Genomic DNA, 12465 nt, shown 5'->3' with positions numbered 1-12465 from the left:
GACATTTTCCCCCAAGAACAAAACCCCCCAATATGAGAACTAAAACTCTACAAAATTAATCCCCCCTCCCCTAAAATTTGAAATGTGTAGTCCGCGCCATGTGGGCACCCCTGATTTAAAGATTTGTTTTGCTTATACCCGGATCACTCAAATGTTTCATAATAACCGGATTACTCGAGTTTTTGATTCCCCCGATTGCCTTTAGTCCCATTTAGTCTGGATAAGCGAGGTTGCACTGTACTTGACTAACTGGAATTTAAAAAACTTAAATGACTTATAAAAAATGAAAAAAGCCAGTTTTTCAACACTCTTTATTAATATTAAAACCATTTTTCCAAACATGAAATTCATTATCACTATAATATAACCACGCAGTTTGTATCCAATACATACTGTCCAACATAAACTCTCAGCTCATTATGAATTGTTTCAGGAACTTGCCTAAGTTCTGGGCATGCAAAAAATCTCATTGAGAATACTTCTAAATGAATAACAGTTAAAAATGTTTAGCTGAATAGAATGCATGCTTCCAAAATCGAAATGAAAAAATTCTGGAAACTTCACATTGATAGAGTTTAAAACACAAAAAGCCAACAAAATTGATTGTTACACATTTGGCTCTTTTTTTAAACACTTTTTTTATGATAAAGTGAGCAATACACTAAGCCTTGTGATGTGCAAACTGTTAGTGGCCGGAATCGTACTTTTGCGCTGCTTTATTCTTACCATTAATGCTTTCAAATTTTGCTTATTTCAACTATTGCAGTTCATTGTATCTTGCAAAAACAAAGCTAATATTTTGATTTCTGTGTTACTTGAGTCAGGGATTTGGCTTTGAAAACAATTAATGGTTTTTAAAGGTTTCCTTTACTACAATACTTTTTAGGAAATTCTCATTCAGTTTGTATTTTATATCTGAAATTGTTATGTAGCCTTAAATAACAAGTTAATTTTTTCAATGACTTTAGAAAGAAAAAAAAAACAATCAAAGCCGATGTTATGTGCTTAAGTATTTTTTGACTATTGTTATCATACTAAGATTTTTTAACATAGAATTGGTGATAATCAGAAAAAATGGTTCTTGTAAGCTATGTATTTTTTTTAAAAATATGTTTGTGCCCAGACTTCTGCTTACACAGAAATCAATAATTCTGCTGTAATGTAGTTTTCATTATTTTTTAGTAGATTATAATTAAACTTTAAATGATTACATGGGTTACTTTATTTTAGTGCATTTTATTATTATTTAACTCAATTTTTTATGATGTTTATTTCACAGGCTTTTCTTCATTTCTTATTATTTAACTTGTTTTTTATATTCATCCCTCAGGTTTTTTCTTTATTTTTGTCATATATATATTTCAATTGAGGTAGTGAGAAGCAAAGGGATGCACGTGGCAAAATTAAAAATTTTGAGATAACCAGTACAAATGGTTGGTGAACCTCTCCTCTGTCTTGGGGCAAGAGATTGTACAAGTAGCCCTGGTAGGTGCTGCTGTACAGCATGATTTAGAAAAAAAACTTCAATGAAAGCCTACCTAGGATCTGATCTTTAAACGCGTTTTACTCGAAACTTAAAATAGTTCACTTGCATCCCTTTGCATCTCACTGCCTCAATTGGTCTTATGAATATATCACGGTTAGAAATGTCTTACTCTTAAAAGAATGTGCCATATATTGTCTAAACATCAAGAAGAATGAAAATATTTGTAACATAGTAAAACCTTTAAGGTGTTTTGACCAGTTTCTTACATAAGCAAAAAAGTAATCAAACATAATTTTAAGCTATGAGAAAGTTATTTTACATTGTTTTTTTCTTTAAACTAACCCCGTAGCTTATTGATGTAAATTATGTTACATTTTAGTTCTAGGAGAATGGTTGCTTTAAATGGTCTTTTTCTTTAAAACAACTGCAAAGCGTGAGAGTGTAAACAATGAAAGTAGATGTCTTATTGAGACGAGAAATATAAAAACATGTTGCATGGTTTTGCATTATGAAGATGCTCTTCACAGATACAAGGAAGCTGTTGTAAATGGCAAGCGATGCTGCTTTTGCTGCTTGCCAAAAAAGTTAAATCCATCATGATAAGAATTTATGCTGAAAGCTCTTTTATACTTGAGTGCGTATTGATTTTGAAAAATATAGTAATTACAGTGCAGTTTGTAATAACATCCTGTTATGGATACGGCCATTTTTTTATAGCAAGAAGGGGGAGGGGGTCTAGCAAACTATCAGAGGAATAAATAGAAGTTGTGTTGTTTGTTGTACGTTAGAAATTTCTAAATTGTTTCCCGTGTTCTTTTCTTTAAGGTTTTTCTGTAATCTTTACTTTTTAATGTATTACTAAATTTGTCTAAATTTTTTCACGTTGCAACCTTTTGGAAGTTTTTTTTCCTTTAATTTAAAAGAACATATGTATACATTTTGTTGTCATTTGAGATCTTTATCAGTCGTGAAACCTTATGCTTCTAATTATTTTTTTCATTTATTTATTTTCATACTTTTGTGTCAGTTTGCACACCACTTGCTCTACAATGAGGTGAATTCTTGAACTTTAAGACACATAACATTTGCAGCTGCCTTTTAACTGTGGCAGGATTGCAGGTAACAATCACAAAGGGGTTTCCTGATTTAAAAAGGAGTTTTAAAATGTGTGCGTAAGTGCATATAGAGAAGTAAAATATATATTTTTTGTGAAAATTTATTCATTTTGAGCTGTTTGTGTTATGTGTGATTAGTGGTGAATTGTTTGTTTTAATATTTAGTTTCAATAATTGATTAATTTCAAAACAAATATGTAGATCTTTCATACATTCAATTCTTGAACTGTGAAACAAAGAAATATGCTTGTAGTTTACTTTTCCCCCCCCCTGTTGATTTAACATTTTAACTGATTTCAGAGATATCAGTCATATGTTTGTCTAATTACTGAACATATTGCATTTAATTAAAAAGTTGTTTGAAAAATCAAGTTACACATAGTTTTATCAGCATTTCTGAACGTTTCCAAAAAGTTTTTATTTTATTCTTTTAATTATAAATGACCAATGATTTAATAGCCCAAAATATTTTGGTTACTTTAAACTGAGGTGAAAATGTATATAGTTTAAATTAAAATAATAAAAATTTGTGCAATAATTAAATAAAAGGCAAAAGTAACTTGAGTAATTTATAGGTAAAAGTATTGTGTAAAAGCAAGCAGCTGTTTTCAAAGACGTAAAATCTCTGCTACTTCAGAGTTGAACTCAGATAACCAAAAGAGCTCTTTAAGAACAACTGTCTGCTTTTATACGCAATTCTTATTTGTGCTTTTCCTGCATTATTTTTGCTTTCAGTATCTACTTAAGTTCTGTGTAATCAAAATCTAATATACAATTAAATGGGTGATTTGATATAATGTAAGTGCAAAATTATGAAATATAGTTCCATTAATCAACAGTACAATTTAGTTAATATAACAATTACTGAAAATGCCATTATAAAATGCATTTAAATTTCACAACAGTTTCAATATACAAACATATATATATATATATTTTATTTTACATTGCTTTATAAATAAATATGGTTCTTATATTTAAATGAAAATAAAACACCTTGCGTCTTCATTTTCAAAACATCAACAACATTAAATTTCTCTATTGACTTCTCATGTGGTGCTCCTAATTCTTTCTTTCTTTTCCACCAATTTGTTACAATACTGGAGCATTTTTATGAAATGTGTATTTTGTTCATTGCTTTTACAACTTTTATTTTTAATATTTTGCCTAAGACAATATACACTCACAGTATAGTTACATTTTTTTCAGTCTATAAAACCACTTAACAAAAAATATTTTAACATTTATAAAATTTACATTTTAAAAAATTAGAATTTTCTAAATTTCAAGTTTTGATTTTAAAATTTTAATTTGATGTTTCATTTGGAAAGTAGACTAAGTATTTACAAAAGCATGAATGCTGAAACTTCTTTTAAATGATTCGTATTTGCCAAACTCATTTTATTTTTCTTTCTGTTTATATGCATTACATATCAGTATTTTATTTTATCACAATGGCCATTTTAAAGCTTTTCATATCATACCTTTAATTTTTAAGGCAAATAATATCAAATCAAAAAGTAAAATTTAACAAATTTTTATCAAAGATATTTATGTTAAGAGAATTTATGAAAAAATACCTAAAAAATCAATTTTATGTAATGAATTATCAATATGTATTCCATTTAGGTAAGAATTTTGCCCCATAAGAACTAAGCCATGCTCATAATCTACTGATCTACTTCATAATAACAGTGAACATTTAGGTACATTTTAATTTAAAATTTGTTTACAAATTAATCCTGAATTTCAAGCAATTGTAGTATCTAAATATAGTAAATAATTTTTGATTAGTATTAGAGATGGGAGAAAATTAAGTTTCAAGAGAGTTTTCCCACAAATTGAAAACAAAACTTGTTTTCAAATGATCTTGTTAAAGTATTTCAGAAATGTTAGTTTGTCATATTAAACAGTGAAATCCCTGATTCATATGCATTATAAATTAAAACTTTAATATTTAAGGTGCAGAACTATCATCTTATTCAAGTATTTGTAAAAATGAAATTTTGTGATTTTATATTTTGTACATAGTGCTTACATTTTTAGGTTATTTTAAAATTGAGTTGTTTAAAAATATTTATTTATTTGCTATTTGATTTATTTTAGATATTTGTTGTCCATTAGGTTCCTATCTCATTATAACTACAACATTAATTTGATGTCCAATGCTCTTTAAAATTCAATAGTTTCCTATTGTTATAAATTTCAAGTGAGATTGTTACATGTTAAATTATTTCAGTTTTATCGTGGAAAAGAAAAATTAAAACACAGGAGAGAAAAATAGAACTTACAAGAATATTAATTCTACATAGTAGTCTGAAATTACTGTTGAGTTGTAATAAAAAATCCTTGAAATTAGTATTTGACTTTCTGGAACATGTTCATAATAAAATGGAACATATCCGTTTTGGTTTCCTATTTTTATTTTTAAAAGTTTTTTTTTTTTTTTTTTTTTTTTTAATCTAATTCTCAAAAATATTAAACTTGTTGGCATGGCAGCAAAAATTGCAGAAATTTTGAAAAGTTTGGCTGAAAGAAACTTAAGTGTTTTTTTTAAGTTTTTGCATCTTTTTAGCATTCAACCCTTTAAAAACCGTGGAACATATGTGTCCCTTAAGTTTAAAATTTATTTTATAATTTATAGATTACAAATAATTAAGAAATTCCCTTTTTTCCTTGTTTTCAACCTCAGAATTTTTAAGATTAGCAAAAAATAGTAATAATTGTTTTAAAAAATACCCATTAATTTATTTTGAAAACATTGCATTCATACTGTCCTACTCCAACTTTTATTCAAAATTCCTTTTTTCGATAATTATTCAAAGATTTCGAAGTTGAGTATTGTCCCATTAGTTAACTCAAAATTTACGGGATCATTCTCACATAAACTTGTCACACATGTTATTTGTGTGGCCATTTAATAACTTATAAAACATATCTATACTCTACGGTGAAACTTGTAGTCTTTAATGTGATAAATGTTAAATAATTTAGTAAAGGTCTTTTTCTAAAGTCATTTAATTCAACTGTTTTATCCTACTTGTAATACCACTTATTTCATTTGATTCTGCAAATACATATTAATGTAAACGCAGTGGCATACCTAACTTTAGTGACCCCCGGGGGGCGGTGCTTTGGTGTCACTCTCACCTACAAACACAAAAAGGAATATAAAAAAGTTTTTATGTCCTATGTGAACATGAAATTCATACAATTTTCAGAAACACCTGCATTAGTGTTATGACGAAATTTTTGAACCTCTCCCTGCTTTTTAGAAGCAATGATACATTTGTACATGTGTATATATAATATGTATCATGTACTTTGCCTCCCTCCCACCCCCACCCAGAAAACTTTTAAATGGTGTACCTAAAGTTACCTAATCAATTCCCCGATGAGTGCTTAAAATTTTTTGAGCGTCCTTGAAAAGTCCTTAATTTTTACTTTTAAAAATGAGTATGAACCCTGTTGTAGCGACGCCACTCTAAATGATTTATCCTTTTTGAAGCATTTTTTGTAATACTGTTTTTCACCCAGACCTCTAAAAACGGTGCTGTAAAATGTCTTATTTAATAACTTTTTCTTTTCATAATAGAAATTGCATTTTAGCCTTTCCGTTTGGTTTGAAACCTTGAAATTTAATATCTACCCATCTCTAATAGATAACTCCGAATGATTTAGTTTCTATCAAATATATGTTGGCGATTTTAAATCATACTTTTCACTTCATCATCCAGGAGAAAATATTTTTTTTTTTTTTTTTTTTCAATTAGCTTATGCTTTCTATGTTAAAATTTCTCTCTAGACAGTGAAGTTCTAGGCAATAAAGATATCTACACTTTCTCTTAATACTTACAGCAACTTTGGATCCAAACAATCCATGATTTGCTGAACTTTATAGAAATAAATCTAATGTTTACAAGCCATTTTCTTATCTTCAATGTGGCACTATATTAACAGTTTCTATGTTACAAATATTGTGCTGCTAGCCTAAATTATTTACAAGAAATATACATGGGATACATATACAAAGAACCATCCATTTACAAACATTGAACTACTATTGCAGTAAATTATCAATCTATTGGAAATTCAAAATTATTTGTTCTGTGAGTCCATACCTGCAACCCACCACAAGATGCCTACAGCATGAGCCACAGGTAACTTCCATCATCTTTACAGCGGGATATTCTTTCCTTCTTTGAGTTTATACTCGAGATATTTTTGAATATTCTTTAAGTTTTTTAAAAACGAAAATAATTCTCATGAGAAATAGTTCATTTGTCTCTTTGTATGCAGTATGCTTCACTACCAAACTGACAAACTTGCAGGCATTAAGGGCACAGACTCCTCAGAACCTCATAGCTTGTAGAGACGGAAATAGCTACTTCATGTTCTATACGGTGTTAAACAGAAGTTTAACCCCCTCCCTCTCGCTCCTGTGAATATGCCGGGCTGGGGTTTCAATCTTCATTTCTCGCGCCTGTGATATTGCCGTGCTGGTGTGTGCAATATTAACGCAACGAAACAATTAAAATCAGTTCATTTCTTTTGCCCGGAGTACATTTTATTTCTCTTTTTATACACTAGATAGCAGCACCAGTCAATTTAAAACGTAATTGTGGATTTTAAATGTAATTGCAGAGATGCAGGAAGGAATTTTGGTACTAACTTACCAGATTGTGACGTTGGCCTCTGTATCTCAAGCTTTGAAATTTACCACACAAGAAAACTTTACTTATTTTTACTTATATTACACAGAAGATTAATAAAATTCTTTTTTAATGTTTAAAAGACGTATTTCTTAAATTTTCGCTGCTTTCTTGGGCTGCTTGTTGATTTTTCATAAAATTTTTATTTTTTTCAAAAATTCTATCTAAAAACTATTGAAAATTAAAAATTGAATGCCAAGTTGTTCATACACTTATTTTTATGTAATTTTCTTAAAAAGAAAAGAAACACTTTCATGACCGTTTTCTTGAAAATTATCCGATCGTTAAGGGTTAAGAGTACGTAAGTTTTACCTTTGGATTCTGAATGCATCGAAAAATATTGACAAAATACATTCTTAGTCCTTCTGCTAAGCGCTACAAAAGTAATAAAATAAACTTCAATTTAATGAATTAAGCATGCTTCTTTGGTGGCTGTTGCTTGCCGTTGTAATCTCAAGACTTTGTCGGCACTGAAAAAATAGTTCCTGGTTGGAAAATAATATGCGAATGCAGTAATTTCGCATTTTTGTACTTCAACAGCACTGATTTTATATCAAGGAAAGTCATTTCAGTGCAATTAGTATCGAAAGGAAAAGCTTGTCTTTTGTACCCCTGCAGAATGCCCTCTACTGCATGAAGAAGCTGTTTTTGACCCTGCAATTGTATGATTCCAAGTTGTTTCCGTGCCCTCTACGCCTCCAGGATATTGTTGGTTTTGTTGTAGTGAAACTTTTTGTATGAGTTTCACGATAAAGTCCAAAAGCAAAAATATTCTTTAAAACCTTTCTATATCAGAACTGCTATTATGAGAGCAGATGAGTAATTTTTCTTATTCCAATATCGAGATATTTTTTAAACGAAAAAAGGATCCACTTGTAGCTGCATGGCAAAGTTGTATCAGAAAGAGATGGGACACTCGTCTTCCTATTTTTCATAATTTGCCATTTTTCAAATCAAAAGAAAATGCTGCAACTTTTTTGACTGAGCCTACAAAATTTTAGAAGAAACATTGTTTTAAATTTTTCCTGATTGTCAAAAAAAATATTTTAATGAATTCTCTCTTTTTTGTAATTAATGATATTAGCATGGTTTGAAAAGATTAGTGCAGATGTAAAAAAAATATATAAAAATCATTTCAAATCTTATGATACTCGTAATTTCTGCATTTAGGTAAGTAAAGTTCCTTATTTGATGTCATGGCACAGTGATGCACTCTGCATCTTTTGGCCACAAAACGTTCACACCATTCGTCTTTTTTTTTTTTTTTTTTGGCAAAGTAAAGTGTGGTTTATATATGTAAGCTAACTAAATTTTATAAATGAGCTAAAAGCTGCGATATAGTGGCAATACTGATTATTTTGTGCATGAAATAATAGTAAATTTCAAAGAATCCTGCAGTGTGTTCTTAGATAGGTGCAACTATTACAAACTATTGAGATTTTACAATTATATTACATTCTAGTAACTTTTTTATTGTTAGAAAGAAAGGCAAAATGTACTGAATGCAACAAATGAAATATACATTTTGATCGAATAGTTACCACAAATTAAAAGGTTCAGTTCTTGGCCATACCTTGGGATATTTATTTCTTTATAATTTTCGCATTTTAGAAAAATATATTTCACTACACTATTTACTTTCATTGACCCGTGATAGAATAATTTAAAATCCAGATAAATATTCATTAGAAATAATAATTACTACTTTGAATCATCTAGAGAACTTGAACTTCATGTGTTATTGTGCTTATTGCTTTAAAATGTGTAGAAATTTCACCATTTGAATCTTGCAAATTAGCACTCCAATGTGAAAGTATTATTTTGTTCAAAAGTAAAGAAAATTTCTGTAAAAACTTCATTCTTGTTTACAAACGTGTTTACCTGTGACTCAGCATGCAGTGGATATTGTACACAATAACTAAGTGTCAGTTAGTGATAATGTTCACGAACGACTAGAACACTGATGCACCAATGACTAAAACACTTTTAATATTAACAGTTGGGCTTTCATTTTTTCCCTTTCAACCAACACTGCAACAAACTGCTTATGGAGCTTCTGCACTAAAAATTGTCATAGATAAAGTCGGATTGAATTGTTCATGTACTATAAAAAGATAATTGTGTGAATGTCATTTAGCCTAGCAGTGACCAACCCACTTTCACCAAGTATTAACTCTAGCGGGAAAATTGCTCACATAAGATACTTAATTTGTGAAACAGTACGTGCTTTCTGAAATGTTTTTTACACCTTTTATTTTTATATTGATGTGACGTTGTATTTGTCTTTAATAGTCTAAAAAAATATAACCAGTAAATGTGCAAAAAAGCACTTTGAAAAGCAAAAAAGCACATGTTTTGGTGCATTAATTAATTAAATGAAATTAAAATATGTATATATTTCTTCCTTCAGAATGAAATCTGAGGAATTAAAGCCATATCAAAACTGAATGTCTCGGATTTCTATAATCCAGACTTAAAATAATTCATATTATAGTGCAGTAAGTTTTTTATTGTAATTACAGTATTTTTATATTTTATTAATTTATGGTTTCTTCAGATCTTTTCTTGCCACATGACTAAACTGTAATATACTTAGTCTGCATATAGTTTTGTGTTTGTTTTTTCGAAATGGCAACATAAAAGTTTTTGTTTTCAGAAAAAAAGTGCAAATGAATTAAGTTATAAAATTTGCTGTGAAGTTTTCTTCGCATTTTTGTGAATAATTTAAAGATATTTGAATCATTCCAAAAAATATAATTTGATTGAGCCCGTTCTTTAGGTAGTTAGCTGCACCTAATTGTGCAACAATATCCGAGTCAGCATCCTACTGTGTTATGAGCCTCTTAAAATTTTATAGAAGTGCATGCTGTGTCATCTTTATGAAGAATATTTTTCATAATACTATGACAGCATACAAGGGTGCCCATATAGGGGGGCAAAGCGGGGCTTGAGCCCCCCCCCCTTTAAAATTAAATTGGAACTTCCTTGTTTTTAGTATTTTTTTCTTTGCAAAAATGTAAAAAGCATTTCTTCTCCAGCCATTAATGAATAAGTTATTAAAATTGTCAAATTTTAATGACTCTAATCTGTCCAAAAATCGGTTTCCATGGGGAAAACATCCTCCTAAACCATGGTTGAAATATCTGAGCCCCCCCCCCTTACAATTTTGCATATAGGCACCCATGACAGCATAATTATATGTATTTAAATAATGAAATTTTTTTATTTATTTGGAATGTTTTCTAACACAGCTGAGTGCATACATTCTAACATTGTAAGATGATACAATATAAAGCAATTCAGTCTATTTTATGCCAAGGAACTTTTTTATTTCTCAAAAATTTAACCCTTTAAATGATTGTTAACTGTTGAATTAAATCTGCATCAGTTAATATAAAATCACTACGATTTTCATACTAAAAGAAGTTTTTTATTTATTTATTTATTTATTTTTATTTATTTATTTTATTTTATTTATTTATTTTTATTTATTTATTTTATTTTATTTATTTATTTATTTATTTATTTATTTATTTTTTTTTTTTTTTTTTTTTTGACTATTAAAATATAGGGAACAGAAGTTTTCAGCCTAGGTTGGTCACCACAAGCTTTCAGAGGATCAACAAAGATTCCATTTTTTAAGTACATTTGTACTAGTATATGAAAAACCACATTTGCATAAAATATAATAGATAAAATTTTTTGAGGATTTGGTAAAGTTGAAGATATATTAAATCATTCTGAGCAATTTATCAATCATTATTGTTTGTTACATACATTTGTATGAAAATAATAATTGCGTTATTTAGAATAGCAAGTGTAAAATTAATAAGGAAATACATTTCATTCTTTAAGTAATTTTCAACAAAAAATACTTATGCAAGTGGATTATTATCTGTACAAAAATCAACAAAAATCTACTTCATAGCATTCATGCCACAAAGAACCTATTTTTGTCAAAACCAGCACTTGTTCAGATAGTAATATTCAATTCATTTTTCAAAATAATATTGACATTTTCGAAAATACTTTTGATATGCTTATCTATTGAGTCCTCATATAACAGATTCGTTCGAACCGCATCAGAAAATAATTTATGCAAACAGCATTTTAATTGTTCCAATTTTTAGGCCCCACTAGCACTTCTGCAATCCATGTAACAACTTCCAATCATTAATAACCTTAAGAGAAAAGGTGTGCCTTAGACACCGAAGCAATAGTGTTTGCTTTGTTTTGTTTTAGTCTATCTCAGTAATTTATTTAAGTTTGTTTCAATATTTCGTGTTGCATATAAATCCTTAAAAAGGTCCTGAACTACTTGGCACATCTTGACTTATTTCCATTGGTGATACCACCATACTAGGTTCTGTGTTCCTTCTCTTCATTTTCCCTTTGCTCTTCTTTAACATGGTGGCCTTTGATGAAAGAACAAAACATTAAGTGTCAAATATACACAAGGTCCAAGACAATTATATGCAGTGGGTGTTTTCTTTGCAAGTGTAACTTTAAACTCCCATAGTTCTGTTTTGGAGAACCATATAGATCATGTTCCACTTTTAGTACCGTCCTGTATACAGTGAAACCTCTCCCCAAAAAAAATCTTTATAAAGAGACGACCTTTCATAGAGACACATGAGGCAGTGAGAAGCAAAGAGATGTCAGTGGACATTTTCAAGTTTTGACTAAAACGCGTTTAAAGTTTTGGCCCTTGGTAGACTTTGATTGAAAAGTTTTTCTAAATCCTGCTATATAGCAGCACCTACCAGAGCTACTAGTATTATCTCTTGCCTCAAAACAGAGAAGAGGGTTCCTCTACCATTTGTACTGATTACATCCATTTTTTTTTTTTAAATTTTGGCACTAACATCCCCTTGCTTCTCATAGCCTCATGTGTTTTTGACCTCATTTCTAACTATAGTTTTACGTTGTTTTTCTTGCTATTAAAGGATCAGGACCTGATTAAGATGTCGAGCATCCCTAGGCCAAACCTTTCTCCGTGGCCCCCTGTAATCAAACATTACCGTTTTTTCCGTTAGGCAAAGCAATTTAAACCATTAGCAAAAGCAATTTTAGCCATTTGGGGGCCCCTAAAGAGCGGGGGGCCCTGGACCAAGGCCTAGTTGGCCTATTTAATAATCAGGCCCTGTAAAGG

The 12465-nt window shown here is 29.6% G+C and overlaps 2 protein-coding genes across 2 annotated transcripts in view; both read right to left on the bottom strand.

Moving 5' to 3' along the window:
- Window positions 1-7667, bottom strand: part of LOC129235169 (diacylglycerol kinase theta-like) — a 28918-nt gene extending 21251 nt beyond the window's left edge. The window contains exon 1 of the mRNA XM_054868858.1: window positions 7626-7667. Within this exon, the coding sequence (XP_054724833.1) occupies window positions 7626-7667 (42 nt within the window). The remainder of the gene's footprint in view (window positions 1-7625) is intronic.
- Window positions 7668-10874: 3207 nt separating this feature from the next.
- The window catches only part of LOC129216951 (diacylglycerol kinase theta-like), an 84997-nt gene continuing 83406 nt past the window's right edge, over window positions 10875-12465 (bottom strand). The window contains exon 21 of the mRNA XM_054851172.1: window positions 10875-11728. Coding sequence (XP_054707147.1) covers window positions 11612-11728 — 117 coding nt within the window. The 3' untranslated portion in view covers window positions 10875-11611. The remainder of the gene's footprint in view (window positions 11729-12465) is intronic.

Source organism: Uloborus diversus, chromosome 2 (genome assembly GCF_026930045.1).
Source record: "Uloborus diversus isolate 005 chromosome 2, Udiv.v.3.1, whole genome shotgun sequence".
In the NCBI taxonomy this organism is placed as follows: Eukaryota; Metazoa; Arthropoda; class Arachnida; order Araneae; family Uloboridae; genus Uloborus; species Uloborus diversus.
The sequence above is the reverse complement of the archived record's forward strand: the minus strand, read 5'-3'. Positions and strand labels throughout refer to the sequence as shown.